The sequence below is a fragment of the Squalius cephalus genome (assembly GCF_949319135.1).
Source record: "Squalius cephalus genome assembly, chromosome: 10".
In the NCBI taxonomy this organism is placed as follows: domain Eukaryota; kingdom Metazoa; phylum Chordata; class Actinopteri; order Cypriniformes; family Leuciscidae; genus Squalius; species Squalius cephalus.
The window spans coordinates 38,653,172-38,679,240 of record NC_137131.1 but is presented as its reverse complement, the minus strand read 5'-3'; the positions used below and the strand labels follow the sequence as shown (position 1 = coordinate 38,679,240).

Sequence of the window (26,069 nt, the reverse complement as noted above, 5' to 3'; positions counted from 1 at the left end):
GCACCTCACAGCAATTTTCTGAAAATCTGCTGTTTCCTCGTGACTTCGTTTACGGTTGATCTAACTCCTGCGAGTCCGATCGTCCTCAAAGAAAATGTACAAATCCTACTACGGTGAAGGTTTGGGTCATGAATATTAATTAGGTGTCGTTCGACCAGTTGGTCTGATTGGTCGCAAAGTCAAGGATAGTAAATAATCGCCGTTGGTTCCTGAATATTCATTGGGAGGGGTATCAAGCAACGTAGGTATGCTTTAATTAATATTCATGAGATAGTTATTCACCATAGTGGGATTTGTAATCTTGTCACTGCAGATAAATTAGTTTGATCAGTGTGAAAAACAAAAAAATATTTATGTAAACGCCTTTCCTATTAGGACCCTGAGAGCCAATCAGAGTGAACTAAGCTGCTAAAGCGGGGGCGGGCGCTTATGTTACAGTAGGAAATGAAGGGTTTACCTCCTCCTTGTTGTACAAGACGTTGACATGTGCGTGTTAGAAAGTTACACAACAGTTTATAAAATAAATGTCTCGGACCGGTCGCAGGTTATGCGTGGAGTACCAGTGTTCAGCTGAACTGCAGGGAGGATGGCTAACGATATGGAGCCAATAAACAAAGATGCGAAAAGCAACCCGGCCGCAACAGCTAATCTCTTCTCACAGATATTTTTCTGGTAAGCCTTTACGAATCTATAAAGGAGAGAAAGAGAGGGACAGATGATCAGTTTATAAGCTATTTTGTGTTTTCTGTCGTGAAATTTAAAGCCTTAAACAGAGAATTTAAGCTTTGTGGTTATTGTTTCCTTATGTGTATTGTCTCAAACTAAAGATATTATTAGTTCAACCTATTAAAGCTTTTCACACTGATGATAAAATTCAGTGAACTTTGTGTTCATGTTGGTTCAAAGCATTTCTGAAAAACGTTTCTAATTACTTACTACACAGACACACACTCACACACACACACATATATATATATATATATATATATATAAAAAATGTATACTTATAAGATATCAGGGCGAAAACAAATGACCTGCTTGTTGGTTATACCAGACTGACTTTGAATTGTTGGATAAAAGTCTTTCAAATAATATTTTAAAGTAGAATTTCTCGACTGTTTTTTTTTTTAAGAAAATAAATAATTAAATTAAAGTTTCAAACAAAAAAAATATGCCTTTTAATTGGATTTTTTTATTTTTTTTGCCATCTCTGAACAGTTACACCACCTTTGGCTTTGGTAGGCATTTTTTTTAATCAGAAAATATTTTAAATAGACTTTTAGAAATTTAAATCAGGTTTACTTATCATTATGAGTCACATTTTAGTACTGTTATTCTGTATTATTTTAACTTAATAGCCTAGATCTGAAAAAATGAAGCGTCATGAGCCGTTTGGCTGTAATGTCAGTCAGAGTGGTTTTTAGGCTTTGCTTTCAAATCCTTGACTCTCAGGAACACTCTTTGCAAAGCTGATAGAGGAGAACATCTGTTACTGTCATTTTAAAGAGATTGCCTACCTGCATGTGTGTTGGTTTTGTTTAATTACTGCTTTCACTGTCATGAAACATGTGGTTTGTACACTTTGTACACACCTGTCATCATCACTCATCAATAATTTAGCATCCTTTTATACACCTTTAAAGCATTCTTTTGACCAAATCCTTTTTTCTCTTCTCAATCAGCTGGCTGAACCCTCTTTTCCATATCGGATCTAAGAGAAGACTTGAAGAAGATGACATGTTTAAAGTGCTTCCGGAGGACGGGTCCGAGACACTTGGGGAGAAACTGCAGAGGTGAGTGAGCCGCTGGGAATAAACCGATTAAACAACAGGCTGTTCTCCAACAAACCCTCAGAAGACTTATGGTGAAATATGAGAACAGAGGCTGGTGCGATTCCCATTAGATGTTGGAAAGGTGATGCTCCCACCGTTTGTGCATTGAGTGCATTATGCAATGTTGAGTTTTTGTGAAAGTCATTCACACATTAATGATGAATGCAAATTGAAATTAAAAATAATTAGTTTAGGCTGGTTTAGTACTCCTAGAAGCAGCTGTGGGTGGGCACATGGCTTAGTGGATTAAGATCTGGCCTGGTAACCCAGGAAACCGTAGGTTCAAAATCCACAAGGAATACCACAACTGTGCCTTGGAACAGGTTGCTATGGAAGGCTGTCACTGTGGGCAAAAAAGTTTCCTTGGATAATCGGCCAGGTGAAAATGTCAGATCACTTAGAAAAGCAATAGAACACCCTTTCTCAAGCCACATGATTTGATGATCATTCATGTTTGTGGCACAAAATGTGCGGGACAAGTTAAGTTACACATTAAACTTTAGTATTTAGGGTTAGGATTTTTTTAAGAGGCAATATAATGCCTTTTTACAAAGTCTGGGCTTTGTTTTTGGGGTCTACTGGAGTAGTTTTTCAATCTTGAATGTTCAAAAAAAACGTATTTTTCACATATTTTAAATTCTATCCTGTCTGTCAGTTACGCTCTGGTTATACCAAAACATCTAGATCTCAAACAGATTCATTAAAAGAAGTTATTACTTCACTAAGTGCGTGACATCATTAACCAACGTGGTTGAACTACCAATTTGCGACAGTATGGTTTTGGGAAACAGTCGTGACTAGCTAATTGATTTCTTCAACGATGCATCAAACTATGGTAGTGAAGTCACGTTACGTCGTTGTACGGGAAACACACCCCTATTAAGTTCCTGTCTGTATGAAGCCCCTCCTTCCGAAAAGCACAATGTGCTCTGATTGGGCAGCTGGATCATTGTGTTGTTTCAGATATGCCACACCCCTTACCATAACCACGAGATCCAACGCACTAATAAAGCAACTCAACCAGGCATCGTCCCTCTTTTTTTTCCCGTACACATTGGCGGGGATTATTTAAACGAGGGATTTTGTGTTGTGTTTGTTCCCAAAAAAAAGACTAGACTACAATGGAGGTGTTTCAGGGAGTCCAGAAACAGTGCTGATTGATAAAGAGAATGACACCCTTTGGTGTAACTTTGTGCTTTGTACATTTTCAGACCTATTTCATGCTCAAACAGCAGCATCACACACTAAAGTAAGTTGAACATGCAAAAAAAGCGTAATAGGTCCTCTTTAAGCAACTCTCATAATCTGTGGAGCCACAACAGAAGGGCACATAATTTGGAAGGTTTTGCTGTTGCTATTGCTGGAGCAGAACTCTTGGCAGAGGATACAGAGAGCAGGACGCGAGGTTAACAGTCTGTCTGGTTTTCCTGCTCGCTTTTGTTTTATAGTGTTCAGGAAGAACCTACTCTGAAACTGAAGCTACATGCTACTCATAATGAAAAGTAGTGCAACAGAAGTTAAGCTACACATTTGAAAAAATAGCTACAACTACAAAGTTGTTTACTACATTAAAGCTATAGCTTTTTCTAACATAATTATAGACATGTACATATACATTCATACATATTATATGTATGTATGTGCATGTGCATATATATATATATATATATATATATATATATATATATATATATATATATATATATATATATATTAGGGGTGGGAATCTTTTACCATCTCACGATTCGATTTGATTCCGATTCTTGAGGCCACGATTCGATTCAAAATCGATTTTCGATTCAAAAAGATTTTCGATTCAAAACAATTCGATTTTATTCATAATGATTTCTAATCAGGTTTCTGATCATGATCTACTCTCATCTGCTTTGCTATACAGAATGACAAACATAATGACAGACATTAAAGTGTCTTTTTCACATTTATTAAGTTCAATTCTCAGGGAAGTGCCTTTTATCAAAAACATTGAAAAAATGTTTTTACTTGGTACTTTTAAAGCAAAGTATTTATGATGACCCATAACGAACTTACTTCCAATACTTCCTATATTAATTTTATTAATAAAACAAATGGAAGTGATTTGGCAAGTCAACTGTAAGGTTACATTTGCCAGCATATGTCCCAACATTGCTGAGAACCAACAGGAAAATAAATGTGTGCTTGTACTAGCAGCATACTTGTAGTAAATTAATACAAACTTCAGCATATTCTGAATCTCTAGCATAGTAGCATTTAATAATAGACTTCTAACCAACATCCTTGTTATTTCCAATGAGCAATATAATCCTTCAGACAAAAAAAACATTTTGCTGTAGCAAATTCACAAACAGTTTTCGTTCAAAAATATAGAATTATGTACCAGAAGCTATCATAACGTATAATGCTTGTGGACATATTCTGAATAATTAGTAGCCTAACATACAAAGTCGCTCTTGACTTATACACAACTAAATAATAAAGAGTTATGACTTGAAATGTTTGCTGTATACCACAATCAAAAACAGCTTATACAAAGAAAGTGAATGAACATCTGCAGAGAGTAGGCTAACTTACAGTCAAAATGTAACTTTTTGTGACTGGCATTGCACATTTGGCGCTCAGCCATCATGCGTCCGTTATGTGCGCGTCTCTGTTATGTGCACGCCACAGACTGTCCGCGCACGTGCACGTCCGCTTCAGAGTTCCGCCTTTTGCGTTCCGTCAATGTTACGTTATTAGAATTTTTTTTTTTTTTAGAAAATCGATTTTTGACATTTGTGAATCGATTCAGAATCGTCCACGTCCCGAATCGCGATTCATCTAAGAATCGATTTTTTCCCCCACCCCTAATATATATATAATATATAATATATATATATAATAAATATATATGAATACAGGGGCGCAACTACCCAGTGTCAGAGGTGTATGCAGCAACAATTTTGGCGCCCCCCACCCCACCCCACCCCACCCCCAAAAAAAACAACAACAAAGAAATAAATATGTTGTTTACTCGTAATAAACATAAATACATTATTTTCATATTTGTTGTACATAATTCACCCGAACTACAGACAAGGTGGAAATGACGCTGAATAAAAATATTCAGTATAAAAGCTTGACTTACCTTGATTTATTTTCTTGTGCTGAAGAGCACATGTGCCTGAAGTTTCATCTTCAACTAATACATCCTTTTCACAGTTATTTCCATGATTACCAAGTAAATAAAATATTTAAGGTGGGTCTATTAAAGTGGATTTTGTTGAGGGAGGTGGAAATGACGGAAAACTTGGGGACAGACGTATTTCATTCCAAAAATAGTTTAAAAGTATGACATACATATGGAATTTCGATGGTATGACATTATTTTATTTGTCCTTAAGACAAACATGTTAAAAAATATTTTTAAATCGATCCTTTAATATAATTTTCTAACATTCAAAGAGGGCCAGTCTGGGTTGGGGACAAGCATAAAACTGCAAAATCTGCTAATAAACAGCCATGCAAAAGCATTTTTAAAAGAAAAAAGGGGCAAGATTTGGTGGTTACTAGGATGTTGGAGCATGAACTTCATAATGACAGTTTATTTGTGCACTTGTTTGTTTATTTATTTACAAAAAAAGGCCAGGGACAACAAAAGTGCCTGTAGTTGGAGAATCACCCATATATATATATATATATATATATATATATATAATCAGATCCCAACAATAAGGACTGCCCGATGGCCCGGGGTCGGTATGAAAGACGCTCGGGACAGTTGAAAGGACATCGTCATGAAAATGTATCATTTGCAATGTGTGTCTTGCCAATTTAAACATAAAAGTGATTTTAAACCATTCAAGTGCAAGAGGACGTGAAAGGGAACTCAATTCAGTATTCGACCAGAGAAGTATTTATCGGACACAAACAAAGTGTATTAATTAAACAGTGAGTGCAAAACTAGAAACCACCGTAATGTATATAACCTACGTAAAAAATAATAATAAATAGCAGCATTTGAATAAATATTAGGCTATATTACTTTGTAAAATAATTGTAATGTTCTTTAATATATTATTGCAAAAAAGGTGTAAAATGCTTTTATCTAATACTGATTTAATGCTCTTGAGGTGACTGTGCATCTTATTTGACCATGAAGTCAACGTGAAATCATACATTAGTATTACTGTAACTTAAATGTCCTCGTCTTATTGCGAGCAATTCATCAGTCTTTGTAAACCTTAATTCAAATACAGCTGGTCCACCTCGGAAACATCTTTCCTTTTTTGCTTCTATGAAATGCAGCCATTTCATAACTTCTCATTACATTACATTTGTGCGTTTGGTAGACACTTTTATCTGAAAGTGACTTAAGCTTATATTTGGACTAAACTGCTCGATTCATATGGATTAGTTTTATGATCTCTTTATTAACTTTTTGAAGAATCAAAGTGATAGTTGCGTAGCTGTCAATGGAGTGACAGAAATCTCTCAGATTTCATCAAAAAGATCTTCATTTATGTTCCGAAGATGAACGAAAGTCTTACGGGTTTGGAACGACATGAGGGTGAGTAAATGATGACAGAATTTTCATTTTTGGGTGAACCGTCCCTTTAAACTACATTCAAGGTAAACATTTTTATCAGTTCATCATGTATTCCCTGGGAGTCAACCCCATGTCTGTTTTGCCTACGTTCTGGTATTGAATGGCCCCTTTTCACCATCCAGTAAATTAAATTCCCTTTTACTTATCCAGTGTCATGTTTTATCTTATCAGGTTTTTTTTGCTCATTGAATATCCTGTTACATTCCGAAATATGTCACATTACAAAAGTAAAATGGGTTGCGTAAAATGGGTTACTTCGGTTTTCCTGGATATTTGTTACTGTGCAATCCAAGATTTCATGGTTGTTATTTTGTTCTTTTAGGCTTGATTTTACTAATTGTTCACACAGCAAATAACACTCACTGTAACATAAAGATCACTGCTCACCCATTATGATTTAATCTATCATGTTAGTGAAGGTTTTTCTTCACCTTGAGGTTTTATTACGCAAGAACAGATAAGCAGATGCAGGATTTGCTGACCCTTTGTACAGTAGTCAAAACCACTAACAATCAGCAGTCTCCCACAAAGTTCCCATATAATCATATTCTCCAGCCGTGAAAGCATTGAAATGAATGACGATGAACACAATCCCGTCGTTCATTAAAAAGCACCTCCACACACAGTGTTTCTCTAGCCTCTAATCATGCACTTTAAAATGGATCATTGCTGGTTCGTTTAGCACAGAGCTCTGGGCTACGACACTAATTAGTGAAGCTTTTGTTGCGATCAGCAGCATGGAGCCGTGGCGTAAACACAAATGTTCTGCCTTGAAGTAAACTGTTATTTGCAGATGTAGAATTTACTGCCGGACGTTGCTGCTGGAAAACATCAACTGAAGAGTCTCAGCAGCTGTTTTGAAGGAGCGCTTTAGTAGTTTTCCTGATTTGGCTAGAAATGCCGTAGTTTCTGCTCAGGATTTGTTTCTTATGTGCTTTGGATGTTGCTCATGATGTTTTTCATATGGCCTGTATGCTACAGTACATATATCATGTTGCCCACATGGAATGTACAACATACACCCATCTTATGTTACCTGTTCACCGGGTGGCCCTTGTGGTCCAGGACTGGACCTGGTTTGGTCTGCATTTTTTTCAATTAAGCTGAGTAATAAACAATCAAGATGTTTAATGTCACAGATGTCTACGATAGTTAAATCATTTTGTGGACAAGGAGTGAACAAGTTTATATGTTGAAGTAATCATATTGTTATTGTATGTGAGATGACATAATGTAGGTAATAAAGGAGAACTATAATTCTCAGATTGTTTTATGATATCCTCTCTCTGTACAGTAATACATTTTCGATTTACAGACTAAGTAACATTAGATTTAAGTAACCTAGTAGTAATTGTAATAGCTTCTCTCTCTCTCTCTCTCTCTCTCTCTCTCTCTCTCTCTCTCTCTCTCTCTCTCTCTCTCTCTCTCTCTCTCTCTCTCTCTCTCTCTCTCTCTCTCTCTCTCTCTCTCTCTCTCTCTCTCTCTCTCTCTCTCTCTCTCAGCCTTTTTAATTTAGCCTTCCTCATCTTTTTCTTTTTCCCAACAGCTGCTGGGACCAAGAAGTGGAGAAAGCAACCAAAGAACTCAGGAAACCCAAACTTACCAAAGCCATTATCAGGTGCTACTGGAAATCTTATGCAGTACTGGGAGTCTTCACTCTTATAGAGGTACGTTCTGGGGCCGTATTCACAAAGAATTTTAAGGCTAAAAGTAGCTCCTAACTGGCGAATTTAGGAGCAACTCCTAAAAATAATGGGCGTGTCACTCGTAACTTTAGGACTCCTAATTTTTTTCACTAAGAGTAATTCACGAAGCATTTTAGCCCTAAAAGTAGCACCTAAGTCTGGGACAGCTTAAAAGAAGTCGAGAGGACTCCTAACTCACTAAGACCTATTCACAAACCGCTTTTTGTGGCATTTCACGTTGCGATGTTTTGAAATGCGTATATGCGGCGGCAACAGGAGCTTCCAATCGCGAGAGAACAATTTTGCATTGTAGGCATAACTAGGGATGCAATAACGCCACCAACAACAACCAAAACTAGGCTACTCATTGCATGTAAACTAATTGTTTCATTGTGAATCAAATTAAAATGTTCTTCTCTTTGCAAACGTAGGCAGAGGCATATAGTGACAGATTAATTCAATAATGTTGCAAAGATATTGCATCAATCCATATGTTTCATTAGGCTACTAGGCTATTTGTTTTGCCTTACTCTTTATTCATGTAGGCTATTTATTCAGTTATTCATCATCTTCCGTCCTTCGCACTACTTGTGTAGCGCACGCATTCTCAGACCTGTCACCTGTCACTCATCATCGTAGGGGAGGTGTTTGGAATCATTCCCGCGTTACAATCATCAGCCAATCAAGGTGGTCACTTCAGTCAAGCTCGTGCATGAGTAATGACGTCATCCATAGCAACGAAGACTCACTCTTAGTTTAGGAGTTGTCATTTTTCTTTACTAAGAGTAGGTCTGAAAGGTGTTGTGAATAACTTTTAAGAGAAAACTCCTAGCTAAAATATTTTAGTGCGATTTAGGAGTACTCCTAGTGGTAAGATAAAATGCTTTGTGAATACGGCCCCTGATCTGGAACTTTGCATGATGTTCTTTTTGTAAATGGTGCACAAGGTAAAGGCAGTAAAACCCCGCTCTAGTTAACTACTAATCTGGTGTGTATGCACACTACATTTAGTTTAATTTTTAAACCAAGTTCGCTGGCTGTCAAATGACACACCGCATCTTATAAATTCTGTTGATGATTCACCGTCTTGCTGTGAGTCACCTGAAGTGCATCACACAGGAGTCAGTTTTAAGAGTGTTTATAGAAGATCGAGTTGAAGTACATCCATGAGATCCGAGAAAGAGTGGTCAGACATACAGGGTTTTTTCACTATTGCTTGTAATTAGATTATTTGTTCTTATTTTATCAGTCTGTTTACTTGTCTTCAGTAAGCTTAACAGTTTTTTTTTACTTGGTAGTATTATTTTTTTGTGATGTCGAAATTGGTGATGAGAATTATGAAATTTTAATGGTATCATGCATTTTGATATAACCTTATTTAAGGCAAAAATAACTATATTGTCATATATAAATATATCATTATCATTAAATAAAATTACTCCCATCGTGATCTAAGATTTTGGTCCTATCGCCTATCCCAAGGCCTTATGATTTCCATGATTCAGAAAACACAGAATCTAGTCATAAAATAGAATTTACAGTATACGCAGATTGTCACAGAATTTTCAAAAAAAAAATAGGGCTGTACTGTACACTTTTTGTACACTTGTTCTGTATGTCTTTTGTGTGAATGTTGCAATTTTGTCTCCTACACATACTCAAGCATGTATGAAGCTTGTGTTTTTAGCATCTGCCGGCCTGTCTCACTATATGAGGACAGCATCTGATAGTTTACCTCACGAGTATTTACCCATTTCATTTGATAAAACTGTTGTTAGATACACTGAAACTCAAAGGTCTTCTCTACAACCCACTAAAATAAAAGTTCGGTTTAACTTTGAGAAATTATGACAGACATATATTACTATTTTACAGTACAATGTACTTCTCAAATGAATAATAACAATATTTTAAGGAATATCAAGTCAAGTCACCTTTATTTATATAGCGCTTTATACAATACAGATTGTTTCAAAGCAGCTTTACATTGATAACAGGAAAATAATGCATTTTGTCTGTTGTTCAGCTGAAGTCAGTTCTGTCGATTCAGTTCTGTTGTAAAGATCATCGATTATTAAATTAGTTCATTCATCTGTAAAGCAGTTCTGCAAAAAATGATATCGTCATCCAGCTCAGTTTAGTTCTCCTACAACAGCTTCAGAACAGTCACATTAATAATATTGTTGAATATTAAGTGTCCCCAACTAAGCAAGCCAGAGACGACAGTGACAAAGAAACCCAAACTCCATCAGGTGGCAGAATGGAAAACCTTGGGAGAAACCAGGCTCAGTCGGGGGGGTCAGTTTTTCTCTGGCCAACGAATAAACGTGGTGTGATTATGATTCAGGATGCATCACAAGTCAGAATTTACATCGGGATCGGTAGCATTCAAATATTCATCCAGTTCCTTTTGCTTGAAGATTCCTCACGCCAGTATGGAGCAGAAGCTGGCCATAGGGTATGTGCAGAGGACTTGTCTGGTTCTTGTGGTCTTTGCTGAGGATCTGTGCCGATGGCTGTCATGTCGACGAGGCCTTCACAGGGGATTGTCTTGTAGACACGGTCTCTGCTGACATTCAGGGCTGTGTTTTGGTCGTGTCTAGGTGCAGGTCCAACATCTGATCTGGATATGGACCGGATCCGGATGACTACGGTAACCTCAGGGAAAACAGAGAGACTTATATTAGCGTAGATGCCATTCTTCTTATGATGTAACAAGAAGTACATTGGGTGTTATAGAAGGTGTTCCTGGTTCCGGTTGAACTCATTTATGCAGCCTAACAATCATTTAACTGATTTGAAATAATAGAAATTGATCATGTGTTATTTGTATGCCAGGTTAAAGAGATGTGTTTTTAGTCTAGGTTTAAACTGACAGAGTGTGTCTGCTTCCCGAACACGGCTAAGAAGACTTCCAGAGTTTAGGTTCTAAATAGGAAAAGGATCTACCGCCTGCAGTTGATTTTGATATTCTAGGTAATAATCATCTGGCCAGAATTTTGAGATCGCAGTAGACGTGAAGGACTATAATGCGTTAAGAGCTCGCTCGAGTACTGAGGGGCTAAACCATTTAGTGCTTTGTAAGTAATTGGAAAGATTTTAAAATGTATGAGATGTTTAATATGGAGCCAATGCAGTGTTGACAGAACAGGGCTAAAATGGTCATACTTCCTGGTTCTAGTAAGAACTCTAGCTGATGCATTTTGGACCAGCTGGAGTTTGTTTATTAAGCGTGCAGGGCAACCACCCAGTAGAGCATTACAATAATCTAGCCTTGAGGTCATGAACGCATGAACTAACTTTTCTGTATTTATCACTGAGAGCAAATGTCGTATTTTGGACATCTTTATAAGATGGAAAAATGCAGTTTTACAGATGCTAGAAATGTGGCTTTCAAATGAAAGATTGGTATCAAAGAGCACACCCAGGTTCCTAACTGACAACGAATACTTGACAGAGTGCTAGACAGTATTGTAGGTTATTACGTGCAGAGGTTTTTGGTCCAATAATTAGAATCTCTGTTTTTTCAAAATTAAGTAGTAGGAAATTACTAGTCATCCAATTTTTTAAAATCAACTATGCATTTCATTAATTTTGTGTTCACACAATAGCACGCAATATAAAAAAAATACAGATTTCATAGAGCCCTATACTGTACGTATGTAGAACAGGATAAAATGTCAATTATTTTACATTGTTATTATCTGATGTTATTCTCTTCCCCATTATAGGAGGTGATCAAGGTGATCCAACCAGTGTTTTTGGGACAACTCATTCGGTATTTTGAGAGCTATGACCCCAATAACATGCCAGCTTTGTACGAAGCTTATGGATATGCAGCAGGTGTCTCTCTATCCACTCTGTTTCTGGCATTACTCCACCACCTCTACTTTTACCACGTCCTAAGAGCTGGAATGAAAATCCGCATTGCAATGTGTCACATGATCTACAGGAAGGTAAGATTTTCTTTAAAAAAAAATTAAGAGCCTTCCAAAAAAAGTGCTGAAGTGTTGCCAACATACAGTGTCAGTATCATATGGTAGTACCATTATTTTATTTTTTAATTACCATATTTGTATACCATGTCTTGATTCTGAGGTTCTTCAAAGAATGGTCCAAAAAGCTCCTTTGTACTTTTATTTTATGTGTACCACATCTTAAATATATATATATATTTATTTATTTATTTATTTATTTATTTATTTATTTATTTATTTATTTATTTATTTATTTTTTTAATTTTTTTTTTTTTTTTAATAATGTGTCTGTAGATGTAAGCGATACAAATTATTTTATTTTTTTGGCTGGGCTGAGGGTAATTCCTTATCACAATTTCCCCTACAAACCTCTGGAATCTTTTCTTCTTGTAGGCGCTGTGCCTTAGTGCCACAGCTATGGGCCAGACCACCACAGGGCAGATTGTTAACCTTTTGTCGAATGACGTCAACAAGTTTGATGAGGTAGGAAATTTCCATAACTTCTTTGTCTTCCTCTTAAGTGTTATGGTCACAGGTTGTCCATTTCCTGTTTTGGAAGCAGGTTTTTATCAGTGAATTTATTTATTTATTTAAAGAATTGGACATGGCACTTGTTTGATCAGGCAATTGTTCAATTTCCAGTTAAAACAGCCAAAGGCAGCACGAGTGATTTACTGTAAAAGGGCTTGTGTTACTGGGCGGGTAGCAGATTGGCCAGCGTTCAGAGGACAAGGAGAAATCACAAATAGTCTCAACCTATTGTGCATTTACAGCCTGACTCCAGATCATTAGGAAATTAAAATTAAACTTATTCATTGTGGTTTCTGACATGCATAACTCTCCCATTAAGAGGAGTTTCCCTCAGATGGTCAATCATCAAGTCTCAACATTATGTGATGGACAGTTATGTAAAGTGTTGGCTTTGTGGCGTGCAACATTACTTTACAGCTCCATAAACCACACATGACCTCATTTTTAACCATGTACTTGCTTGCTGAGCAGTTATTCTGTCTAATCAAAGTAGGAATGTCATTGTTTTAAATTTGTCCGTTGAGGCGTTTCTCCTGTATTCACCAGCAGACATCAGAGGGGTTCTATGAAGAATTACAGGATGTTCTGTTTTTGTTCAGACCGTGTTACAGAAAATTAGATCTTTGAAGTTCAAGCTCTTTTTGTGGATACTGAAATAATCTCTTGGGCTGTTTAAAATATAGGACTACAAATGCAGTGCATTGTGTATATCCAAGTACTACACTAAATGATTTCCACGTGAACTTCAACATGCAAACGTTATGGTTGTGTGCCACTCTTTAAAAGCTTAAATAAATTAACACTGATACATTTTATTATGGCATCCAGAATTTTTTTGTTTTGTTTTTAAATAAATGTGTACTTTTATTTAAGCAAGGTTGCATTAAATTGATCAAAAGTGATAGTAAAGACATTTAAAATGTTACAAAAGATTTTAGTTTCAAATAAATGCTGTTTTTGTTTTTTTAAACTTTGATGCATTTTTTCAGGATTATTTGATGAATACTGTTTCCACAAATATTATTTATATCACGTATTATCACATTAAGCAGTACATCTGTTTTCGAGATTGCTAAAAATAAGAAATGTTTCCTGAGCATCAAAACAAAATATTTGAATGATTTATGAAGGATCATATGACACTGAAGACTGGAGTAATGATAAATATTTTAAATCTTTGAATGGTAAATGCCCCAAAACAAACATGGTGTTGCTTTAGTGCCACATCAAAACCCCATGGTAATAACATAGTACTTTTTTTGATAATGAAATAATTGTGTGCTGTTTTGTTTACGTCTGTATTCCCAGGTGACTATTTTTCTGCACTTCCTGTGGATAGGACCTCTTCAAGCCGCAGCTGTGACTGGTTTGCTTTGGCAAGAGATCGGACCATCATGCCTTGCAGGCATGGCAGTTTTGGTCTTTCTTATGCCACTTCAGACCATGTTTGGGAAACTGTTTTCCAAGTACAGGTACAATCTCAGGATTACACCTGACAGGGATTTTTTTTTTTAAATGGATCAGAAAAAAGGAATTGTGAGAAATTGAAAGGTTTAATCACAGTCACAAGATACTCCTCGTGTAGTGTCATGTAGACTTCAGAATCATATGTAAAACACATTTATTATCTCTTAAAAACCTCTGCAAAAAAAACGAATGATTGATTGTGTAAAGATGGTGTATTTTTCTGTTACGTTCTGTCCATAATGAGATGTTAGTCATCTCCAAGCAAGTCATTTATAAGAATTTACTGTGGTCAGTCTTAAGTTACACATTCAACCACACGCTCTTTCCTTCTGGGGTTATGCACTCTTTCTGTGTGAGGTCTGAGTTCAGGTTTCTACTCCATATGATTCTTGAGTTAGAGGAACTTTTGTGTCACGTAATATGATTTTAAAGAAAACATTCCTTTAAAAAAATCTGGTTACTTTAAAGGAAAAATAATACATAGATAATATTATGATAAATACTTGAGAGATAAAAGGTTAAATATTTCAGAGTTTCTTCATTTTTGACTTGGACGTTATAGTAAATTCCCTTTTATAGTAAATGAAAGTGTTAAATCAGGAAAATGTATTTTTCTTTTCAATTTAGTTCTCTTAAGAAAACAATGCCCCCAATTCTCCTGTCATTACAACCACTTCAAACATTTATACAACTTTCATTTTTCATAAAAATATCATTTAAGAAAGGCCAGAACAGGTGTCTGACAGTATACAAATCGAAAAATGTAATCTTTAGATTTTCACATCATAATCTGAGACCTTAATGACCTTAATCATTATTATTTGAACATTTTAATTCAGAATTTCTTGCACTTTTAGAAGTTAATTAGCAAGTCCAAAGCTTTTTAATTTTCTTGTAAAAATGTTAGTACCAGCACACATCGCACACAATATCAAAAATCCATTTCAATGTTGATCAAGGCCATGGTCAGATCCAATTCTAGGTTGTGTAATGTGTTTTAACAAAGATTAAACCTAATAAGATGCTCCTAATTGCAGGATAATCGTTTATGTTTTATTTAGAATATAGCCAAAAAATATTCTCTTTCTCTCTGTCTCACTCTCTGTCTGTTTCTCTCTCTCTCACAGAAGTAAGACCGCAGCCTTTACTGACAATAGGATACGCACTATGAATGAGGTGGTATCTGGTATACGTATAATTAAGATGTACGCCTGGGAGAAGCCATTTGCAGCGCTGGTTACTGATGTACGAAGGTAAATTATATACTGTGGGTTTATTTAGTGTTATTACACTGCTATGGCTCTGACATAGGTCAGCAGAATTCTTCACTGAAGCCAGCACATTGCCAAAGGATTTATGGGCTTTGATTATCTCTTTTGATTTAAAGTCTTAAAATGACTTTATTTTAAAGGTCTGTAAAATCTCAGGTCAATCAAGGGAGTGATAGAACATGCCTGTGCCGTTAAACTGGATTTGTTGTTATTCATATGGCTATATATAAACGGTTTTACTAGTTTATCCAACTTTCTCAGCAAAAGTCTTCTAAGACTGTTGTTCTGCCATGACAGTAGTTGAAATGAAAGTGAAAACTGACTATAGAAGAGAATACACAGCATATACAGTCCAGTGCCAAAACGTCACATGGCTAGAACTGGTTGTGTTCACATTCTTTCATAGCATGTTTCAGTAAATGCTAGCATGTCAAAAACTTAATGGGTCTCATTCATGAAACATTCGTTAATATGTGAGTGATTTGCGTGTAAAGAGACCTTCCCGAAAACTCTTCTACTGATTCACAAATACTTCGTAAACGTCAGATGTGATAGTGAAATGTGTGTGTGTTAATGAATTCCAATCAGTCGTAAATGGGACACACGTGCACGCTCATTCTCAATTACCATAAATCCCGCCCATTAAATCCGACTGACAACTATATATGGGCATCATATTATGACACCAAACGAAGGATTTCAACATGTCTTCTCGAAAGCGAATGAAAAAGAGAAATTTCTCAGATGCAGAAATTGACGTTTTATAATCAGAAGTTCGTTCAAAACGCCACATTTTATTTTCAAGCGTACATAGTGGCGTATCAGGTCCTAAAAAAAAGGAAGCTTGGCAGCATATTACAGATGCAGTTAATGGAGTTTCATCTGTTAATCAAACAGTCCCAGAAGTGAAAAGAGTCCCAACCCTATTGAAAGCAATTAATTATTTGATTAAAGTGTTCCGTTTGCAGATGCTATTACTGGCTCTCATAATAAAAGTAAAATGAAAAACCGTATGTAATTACTATAATATTTTTTCAAAATGCTGTGTAAATATGTACCCGATTAAGGTGAATTAAAATGCAGCCTATTAATGAGCAAAACATTCGGATGTTAAACACACTATTTACGCGTGGCTGGGAGCAGGTGTAGATTTCTTTTGTACCAACTAACATTTGGAAAATACGAACATTTTAATGAATCCGAAAATTTACGCCACAACCACTTTACACACGATTTACACAAAAATTCGTTCTGCTCGTGTTTCATGAATGAGACCCAATGTGTTTAGTGATGTGTATTAAATTTAGAAGCCATGATATCTCAGATAAGCTTTAACCTTTCAGTGCCACAAACAATACTTATTTTAATGTTATCTGTGTTATTCTGCATTTGATCTGTCTTTTTAACTTTCTTTTTAAAGGCCGAATGAATTTTTATTGTGCAAACCGTCCTTATGAAGTACTATGCAGGGCCGCCCAGCTCTAGGACGTAATATATTAGTGATTCTTGGGCATGAGTGGATAAAGCTCTTATTTTTTGTTTCTTGTAGGAAGGAGATCTCAAAAATCATGAATAGCTCTTACCTCCGTGGCCTGAACATGGCCTCATTCTTCACGGCGAATAAAATCATCCTGTTTGTGACCTTCACCGTGTACGTGCTAGTGGGCAACACCATCTCTGCCAGTCGTGTGTTTGTGGCCGTGTCGCTGTACAGTGCCGTCCGCCTCACCGTTACTCTGTTCTTCCCCTCTGCTATCGAGAAAGTGTCTGAGACTGCCATCAGCATCCGGAGGATCAAGGTACAACCTCTATCATTAGAAAAACTGTCTCAATGAAGTTACACGGTCATGGAAAACCTAAAGTTATTTCTGGGAAAGTCATGGAAATTATTAGCCTGTCTAACGTCAGACCTCTTCTCATTGAGACGTGGTCTGGGAACCACATGTTCATTTTCTCGTATTTGAGGCGTGGTTTACGAATGCCCAGAGCCGTTTATTGGGCGATACGAATGTCTATCAAATGCGCCTGTACGTAGCTCATAGCCAATCGTTTCAATTATACCAGATGACGTATGTAGAGCGACAGAAATTCGACGAGGAAGAAGACGAAATAAACTTGCGTTCTAAACTACTTAGAACACTATCTAAGGCTGCATCGAAAGGTAACTTCGCGTCTGATGCCATGTTGGATCCATAGATATAAACAAACTGCTTCGGTGTGTCGCATAGACGTCGTCATCGTCTTGCTGCTCCCTCCCCGTTCTGTGATTGGTCCCCTCGCTGAGGCGAAAATCTGGTCCATGGAATCGAGGCCTAGCAGCGTGAATAAAATCGCGCTGTGCTCAAGGCAGCATGGGGAAACCCAGTCTAGGAAATTATTACAATCTCGAAAAGAAAAACTAGAGCATACTACACAATATTGTATCCCACAATGCAATGTGTTTATCATCTCTTTTATGACTCTATTATTTTATCCCTGCCAAAATATGAGATTTTGACAACATTTTTTTATCCAAAAAGTAAATTTCCAAGTTGGCAACAGGACGCCACTAACATGCAACATGGTGTCCAAGAAGTCTCTTCGTGTTTTCTTTTCTTGATGTATTAATTTGCCATGACAATTTTTTTAAATTAAAAAATGTATTAATATGCAAAAAATGAGGGAAAACCAGATCTTGTTGGGCCAAAATTTGTAGGGCCTGGGCATTGACACACATTTAAAGATTCGATTCAGTTTTAAAGTGCCCCTATTATGCTAATTTAAAGGCTCTTAATTTTGTTTTGGAGGTCTCCTACAACAGGTTTACATGCATCAAAGGTAAAAAAAACAGTTTATATACAAAAAACCATAATATACATTGCACATCACCACATTTTTAAACGGATGACGGATGATTCAGTCTCTCTAAATCCCTCCTTCCGCGAGCTACTTCCTAAGTCCTCAGTGATTGTACACTCTGTAAAGACCATAATGATGACGTCGATTTTACCATATCAATCCGAGCGCGAATCTGATGATGAAACGGTGGAAGAACTAGTTATTCAACCTGAACCTCCATGGCAAGACGTTTCTCACTGATACGCTACTCGGTTTGAGGTTAATTATGAGTGTTGCAGCTGTTTATAAATCAATAATTATTCATACTTGCAAGTTGTGATTCTGAGGAGCGAGCTGGTCCAAATAAACTGAGTACTACTGACCCATCTTTTAAGAGCAAGCGTTTTGCGAATCTTGAACTTGCTTGTGAATCGATTCAGTTTTGATTAAAAAATATCTCGCTGAACTAATGCTGTAAAACCCTGTCAGTTGGTGCATTACTGTAATATTGAAGGTTAAAATTAACAACTGATTTGTATACAAATGTTTAAATTGCACACAAGGCAGTTTTGATTATAATAATAACTTTTTATTATAATATTGGATAACATATTTAGCAAATTTTCTAGCTAACTATTGAGTTTATGATCAATTGAATGGCTTTTCTGAGGTGAATGTAACATTACATGACATGGTTTACAAGCTGTTTTATTGCACCTTTCCGTGGTTGAAACACTGATTGAGCGATAACATGAGATATGATATGGATTTCAATAAGTTGTATCGGATCTTTCAACATTCCTACTGATGTTCAGTCATGTTTAACTAGTAGGCTAGTAAAGCAGATAAGATGATAGTTCACGTGCCACTTAAAGTACAGAGATCTGTCACGACATATTAAAGAGCCACAAAACTGTAATTATTGTTAGACTTTTGTAATAAAATTGACATAATTTGAGTTGTTTCATATCAAAAGTAACAGCACAAACCACAAAGCTTATTGTGATTTATTGGATGGGGGGGGTGCGCTACAAATAATGGGTACGTCTCAATCAGCTCCCTAGTTTGTTAGTCACTGATCAGGGAGTCGGCCATTTTACGGGCTATCTCAATTAGCCCGTACTCAATTATTCCAGTGCACTGAAATGTTTGCTCCCTAAAAAGTCCCACAATGCACTGTGAAAACCAGGGAGTATCGTTGCTCACTAGGTTCCCTTACCAGAAGTTCTGAAGCGCGAAATGTATGTCACGCGAGGCAAATAATAACACTATTACAACTAACACTAACACAACCCCTTCAGGCTGATTCAAGACCCCTCTGCTTCGCGTCAGGATCCTGATCTGCCTGTCGGGGTTGTATTCGCTATAACAACCGCCTCGCTCTTCATTATCCCTTACATAACGGTTTGTTTTTTCAAAGCCTCTATCCTGTGTTATTATGTGTAGTGTTATTATTTGCCTCGCGTGACATACATTTCGCGCTTCAGAACTTCTGTATCCATAGCAACGCTCTGTTTTTCATGGCAACGATGTGTTATACTTAGTAGCGGTCTGTTATCAAGAAATAACAGACCGCATTCTACATTAGAATTCAACCAAGCCATGTAATAAGTAAGGGATAATGTATAGTGAGCCGGTTGTTATAGTGAATAACAACCCCGACAGGCTGAACGGGATCCCGACGCGAAGCGGAGGGATCTTGAATCAGCCTGAAGGGGTTGTTATTCACTATAACAACCGGCTCACTATACATTATCCCGCTTATTACATGGCTACCTACAAAATAAATAAATAATTTGACACAAATTATTTATTTAAAAAGGAGTTTATTGATTTAAAAACGATTGTATTGCTTCCGCCAAAGAAAATAGTCCGTTCCGCGTCCATAGCAACGCGCTGTTTTTCATGGCAACGGTCTGTTATACTTCGCAGCGGTCTGTTATCAAGAAATAACAGACCGCATTCTACATTGGAATTCAGCCAAGCCATGTAATAATTTATTATATTTCAGCATAAACATACATGGCCAGACAGGTACTTAACATAATCTAGCTAACATTTATAATGAATCTATAGCTGAAATGTTACAGGTATATGTATCGATCAAAATATTTAACATAATGTACTTTAAATAACATTAAAAACATAAATGCTAGAAAAATATCAGTTATGCTGTTGTTCATAAATACAAGTAGTGACGTCATGTCACCATCAGGGTCCAAATGTGTAGTGATCAAGTGTCGTTAATGTCCTTACCGCTGCCCCAGTTTGTGTACACGATAAACTGATACACCCATAGTTTAGTGAAGTTTTGTACACATGAACTGAAAACAGCATAGACTGAAAGACAGATTCTTGGGATTTAAAGGGACTGTGTGTAGCTTTTTAGGTATTTTATTATTTAAAATCAACATTTTTATTAATAAATATGCCCTCAATGATGTACAAATACCTATGCCAATGATCAGACTAATCCTCGTAAACGAAGAATTTATTATCTTTATATACATGGGACGGGTAGGTCCACGGAGGCTTCCATGTAGTTCCGCCATCTTGAAAAACTATAATAGCAGAGAGGGACAAAAAGTACTAGGCCAACGCGTTTCCACAACGCGTTTTCGTTCAGAGCCAGGCGTCACGTGACTGAAGCCAGCAGAAGCGGAGGAGCAGAGCAGTGAGAGGCGCTTGTCACTGCCGCGGCAAGTTTAAAAGGCTGCACTGCACGGTTATTTATACACCGTTCATTCATACATATGCTGAGTCACAGGATAAGGAGTCCTCGTCGTCGAAAAAGTCCAAAATAGACCGTAAAAGGAAACGTGACCGGAGATTACAAAAACAAGGGTTAATGTGGGGATAGCTAATGCAGGAGAAAGCTTTTAAAAGAGACGCTGAAGTTGCCTGCTTTCTTCTCGACAGGTAAGTCAATGTTACGGTCTTAATTACAAGCTTTTTTTTTCATTGCTTGGTTGTGTACTTTATTATATAGACAGTAGAACATTTATAGTAAAAGTTAAACAGGCTCTTTGATGAATAGCAGCTATTGAGTAAAGTAACGTTAGAGAAGGCTCTGATGATGATGATATCTAACAATGCACGTACTTCAAAAAATATAACGAATAAAGGCGGCATTACTACTAACTACCATAGTTAATGTTTTTCACAGTCAGTAATTCATACTGTAACATTCTTTTTTCGTTGTTTCAAGTTTCAGTTTGTTTTAAATAACAAACCTGTTCACCCGAAGAAAAACTCGAAGTGCTATTATAAGACATCCTGTCATAGCTTTTTGGTACATAACGGCTACCGTAGATGCAACGCGCATTTGAAAAAGTGAGGCGCTGGAGAGCATTATTCGTTTGAATGCAAAATACAATTTCACCACTAGATGGGAGAAATTCCTACACACAGTCCCTTTAAGAATCGATTCCGGTTCATCAAAATGAGAATCAGTTAAAATCGAGAAGTCTATATTTCCAACCCAATCTTGCACATTAGAAATGAGCAGAACTTATATAACATGAATATACAACTTTCAATACAAATAACAAATAAATGAAATGTTAAGACTATTTGCCACAAGTAATAGCATACAAATCTCTGTCGTCTCTGGTTGTGCTGTTGGTATCATTTTCAGGGTTAATTTTAGATCTATTCTAAAGTTTCCACTGACGCAGCTACTGTTGCATAAGTCCAACATGAACGTGCAGATTTTGTAATCATGGAGTGTCTGTTTAGAAAAAGCTGATTATATTTATTTTGTTATGTGAACACACTGAACTCATTTCTTCTGCTTGCTGGACGATCCTAGTTTGGGTTAACCACAGAAACTCAATTACTGCAACTGCACTGCCAGTGAGTGTTATTACAGCAGTTTTTTGTGTGATGACCTTGTGTTCATACATCATAAGCGCCTGTGGTTTTTCTTTCTCGTGCAGAAGTTCCTCTTGCTCGATGAGCTTGTGAGAACCAACGCCCCCCTTTCTCAGGAGGAGAAGAAAGAGGCATCTGTGGAGATTCAGGATCTCATATGCTACTGGGACAAGGTGAGTTCAGTGTATATAAATGTATAAAGTACACACCCCTTCCCCGGAGTTATACTTTTGGAAATGCAGAACTACAAGCCGATATAGTGCCCATCAAGCAGTGCAAGTTTTATCTTGATCCCAAAAGCATAGTGTCTTTTTTTGGCTTCCTTATGTATTTTATCAAATGTTTTTGTAATAGATATTAGATCTCAATATATTAATTAGTAGATAGATATATTAATTAATAGATAGATATATTAATTAGTGTAGATGTTGTTTGTTTAAAATTTTGTTGATATTTGCAATATCATGATCAAATGATAGCAATATTGTTTAATTGACTAGTCGAATAGTCTCACACATCCCTAAATATTACGTTTATAGATATTAACACATTTATAGTCATGTATTTATTAAATACTCAATGAAATGGCTCAAGAAGTGCCGTTTTCTTCCCATTCTGTATGTTTTCAGCTGGTTAAAAAACGCTTTGCTGGACACGCGGCCTAATGAGATATCAGTGTTTTGGTCCATTTTCTTGGAAGAAAAAGACTAAATTTCTTGTTTGCTAATTTTGGCAACTTTAAGAGGTCAACTAGCCTGGTTAAAACCAGACCATTCTCAGTAGTAACTGAGTTATGGTCTGGCAAAGCTTCATTAATAACTCATTTCCAAAGGGGCGTCACCAACGGACGTCGCTCAAATGCCTCTGGGCGCAATTGGATAGACCTAAAACCAATCAGAGCGATCGTCATCGTATAAAGCCATATATGCTGTGTCCCAATTTGCCTAAGTTACACTACGCCATAAAAGTATGTACTCTTTTTGTGAAGAAAAGGTATTTACTTTTGAATATGTAGCAAAAAAGTAGGCAAGCTTTGGGACATACTACTTCGTCATCTTTATCGGACGGATCTGTCGCGTGCATCCTGTCACGTAAACTGCCCTGTCAATCATCTTGTCACAGTTAAAATCCTCTATTAAATATAATTTAATTTCCTACCTTTTCGGAGAGAAATGTAGTAGCACGTTCATCTGCCAGTGGGTCTTTCATGGAGACTGTCCTCATGTGTTTGCAATTTGAATATAATAATGCATTTAAAAGTTGGTGCGCTTCACCAACGGACGGACGTCGCTCAAATGCCTCTGGGCACAATTGGATAGACCTAAAACCAATCAGAACGATCGTCATTGTGTAAAGCCCGCCTCAACGTTTCTGATTGGTGCCGCGATTTCTATGGATTAGAAATGGGCTTGAATGAGCTCTTTGCCAGACTACTTGCAGAGCAAATCTAAATTTGCCGGAAGTTGTCTGGGTTTTCCCAGGCTAGAGGTCAACAGCAGATGACCTCAAAATTACCTTTTATAGATGTTATAGATATTGGCCTAACATTTTATTTTAATAATGAAATAAGTTCAATATAAGTTGTATATAAAGTGTATATACACAATCGTTCAAAAGTTTGGAGATAGTACAATTTTTCTAATGTTTTTGAAAAAAGTCTGCTCACCAAAGTTGCATTTATTTGATTAAAAAAAAAAAAAAAAAAACAGTACAGCAGTAATATTGTGAAATATTATTACAATATAAATGACTGTTTTCTGTTTTAAAACGGAATTTATTCCTGTGATGCAAAGCTGCATTTTCAGCATCATTACTCCAGTCTTCAGTGTCACATGATCCTTCAGAATTCATTCTAATATGCTGATTTGTTGCATTTTTGTTTAGAATACTTTGTTGAATAATAATTTCAAAAGAATAAAATGTATTTGAAATAGATATTTGTTGTAACAAAGCGTTTCACTTTTCCCCCTTTTTGCATGTTAAGACTAATATATTTTCTCCTTTCTACTTGACAGACTCTGGATGCTCCAACATTACAAAATCTGTCTTTTACTGTGAAACCTGGTCAACTTCTGGCCGTTATTGGTCCTGTGGGGGCTGGAAAGGTCAGTCACAATAATTTCATTTTTCCCAAGCTTGCCAATTAAAATAGTGATCATGTCAACCACAAGTGTTATTATTTACTAATCATGACCTGTATCCTGCAGTCCTCTCTCCTCAGCTCTGTTCTGGGGGAGCTTCCAGCAGAAAAGGGTGTTATAAAGGTCAAAGGTGAGCTGACGTATGCCTCACAGCAGCCTTGGGTTTTTCCAGGGACCATTCGGAGCAACATACTCTTCGGAAAGGAGCTGCAGCCCCAGCGATATGAGAGGGTCCTCAAAGCCTGTGCGCTCAAAAGGGTGAGATGCTTATTAGTTATTCATCCATCACACTCTTGCCTTTCTGATCTTATTCATCTACTTCCAGATTACAATCTCAGTAAGGTTCTTTATTGGTTACTTTGTTTTAAACAGGATCGTCAAATGAATTAAGTACACATGCTGATTATTTAATTTAAACAATTAAGTACATACTTTTTACATTACCTTTAAAAGTTTGGGCTCTGTAAGACATTTGAATGTTTTATAAAATAAGTCTCTTATGCCACTAAGGCTACATTTTATTTAATGAAAAATAGTACAAACGGTAAGATTGTGAAATATTATTCAAATTTTAAATGACTGTTTTCTATAATTCTAATATGCTGATTTGGTGCTTAAGGAGCAATTTATTATTATCAATGTTGATAATACACCACAATTATTATTTGTGGAAAATGTAATATATTTTTGTTCAGGATTTTTTGATGAATAGAAAGTTCACCATTTATTTGAAACTGAAATATTTTGTAACATCATAAGTGTATTTACACTTACTTTCGATCGATTTAATGCATCTTTGCTGAATAAAGGTATTCATTTCTTTCAGAAAAAGCTTACTGACTGCAAACTTTTGAAAAGTAGTGTATTTGCTGAGAGCCTCCAAAGATGACCATTCAAAGACTTTACATTTTTGTGTTAGAAGAAAGCATTTTAATAGACAATTTTTTTTTGTTGGTCTATGTACATACAGACTGGTGTATTTGGCTGTTGTGTTGTATTTTGCCTTTTTAATGTAATTTTCTATTTATGCATCGGGGTTATTTGTTAAGTGCATTAAAGCAAACATTATTGCCGTCAAATAACACTAAATTGACAGCACTAGTTTTAGTATGTGTAGCTCACTCCAAAGCTATATACTGTAAACTTTAAATTGACATCTACACCAGCATAAAGCTAAAGTTATTTTAAGCAAACTGTAGTTCTCTCTGTGTCGTATAGGACATGGAGCTGCTTCCTGATGGGGATTTGACTGTGATCGGAGACCGAGGAGCAACTCTCAGTGGAGGGCAGAAAGCTCGAGTCAACCTGGCCAGGTATCCCAACCTGTTAACTCAACCATTTTTCCTCTTCATTATTCAGTAATACAATTAAACACAAGCCCTTTCCTAACCTTAACAGTTACATTAGTGTGAGCAAAAAAAGAAAAATAATGTATATAATGCATTCAGAAGACTGCATCTTGGACATACTGATTATTTAATGTAAACAATGACACTTTGTAAGGTGTATAATATAGTGGGGAAAAAATCAAACCGTAAGCCATTTCTATATAAACAAACGGACATATATTTGCTAATAGGAAGTGTATATTTTGGAGCTGTTTTATTAGATTTTTAAGCATACCTGTTACTGTCTGTGGGTTTTAGGGCTGTGTATCAGGATGCTGACATTTACCTGTTGGATGATCCATTGAGTGCAGTGGATGCTGAAGTGGGCAGACACCTGTTTGAACAGTAAGTCTTTACTCTTCACGGATCCTGTTGCATTTTTCTGTTGCTCTTCACTCTGTTCTTTTCCATACAATAAGAGCGTTTAGTGTTTAGGGGCGGTCAAACTCAATAAAGGGCCAAATAAACCATAAAAACTTCATGAAAGTAGTTCATATGACAC

The 26,069-nt window shown here is 36.5% G+C and overlaps 1 protein-coding gene across 1 annotated transcript in view; it reads left to right on the top strand.

Annotated features, from left to right (window-relative positions):
- The first annotated feature begins 415 nt into the window (after positions 1 to 415).
- Positions 416 to 26,069, top strand: part of abcc4 (ATP binding cassette subfamily C member 4 (PEL blood group)) — a 48,912-nt gene continuing 23,258 nt past the window's right edge. The window contains exons 1-13 of the mRNA XM_079882905.1: positions 416 to 672; positions 1,683 to 1,793; positions 7,964 to 8,084; positions 11,834 to 12,058; positions 12,473 to 12,562; positions 13,919 to 14,082; positions 15,205 to 15,330; positions 16,898 to 17,147; positions 22,104 to 22,211; positions 24,054 to 24,143; positions 24,246 to 24,437; positions 25,398 to 25,492; positions 25,826 to 25,912. Of these exons, the coding sequence (XP_079739031.1) occupies positions 587 to 672; positions 1,683 to 1,793; positions 7,964 to 8,084; positions 11,834 to 12,058; positions 12,473 to 12,562; positions 13,919 to 14,082; positions 15,205 to 15,330; positions 16,898 to 17,147; positions 22,104 to 22,211; positions 24,054 to 24,143; positions 24,246 to 24,437; positions 25,398 to 25,492; positions 25,826 to 25,912 (1,745 nt within the window). The 5' untranslated portion in view covers positions 416 to 586. The remainder of the gene's footprint in view (positions 673 to 1,682; positions 1,794 to 7,963; positions 8,085 to 11,833; positions 12,059 to 12,472; positions 12,563 to 13,918; positions 14,083 to 15,204; positions 15,331 to 16,897; positions 17,148 to 22,103; positions 22,212 to 24,053; positions 24,144 to 24,245; positions 24,438 to 25,397; positions 25,493 to 25,825; positions 25,913 to 26,069) is intronic.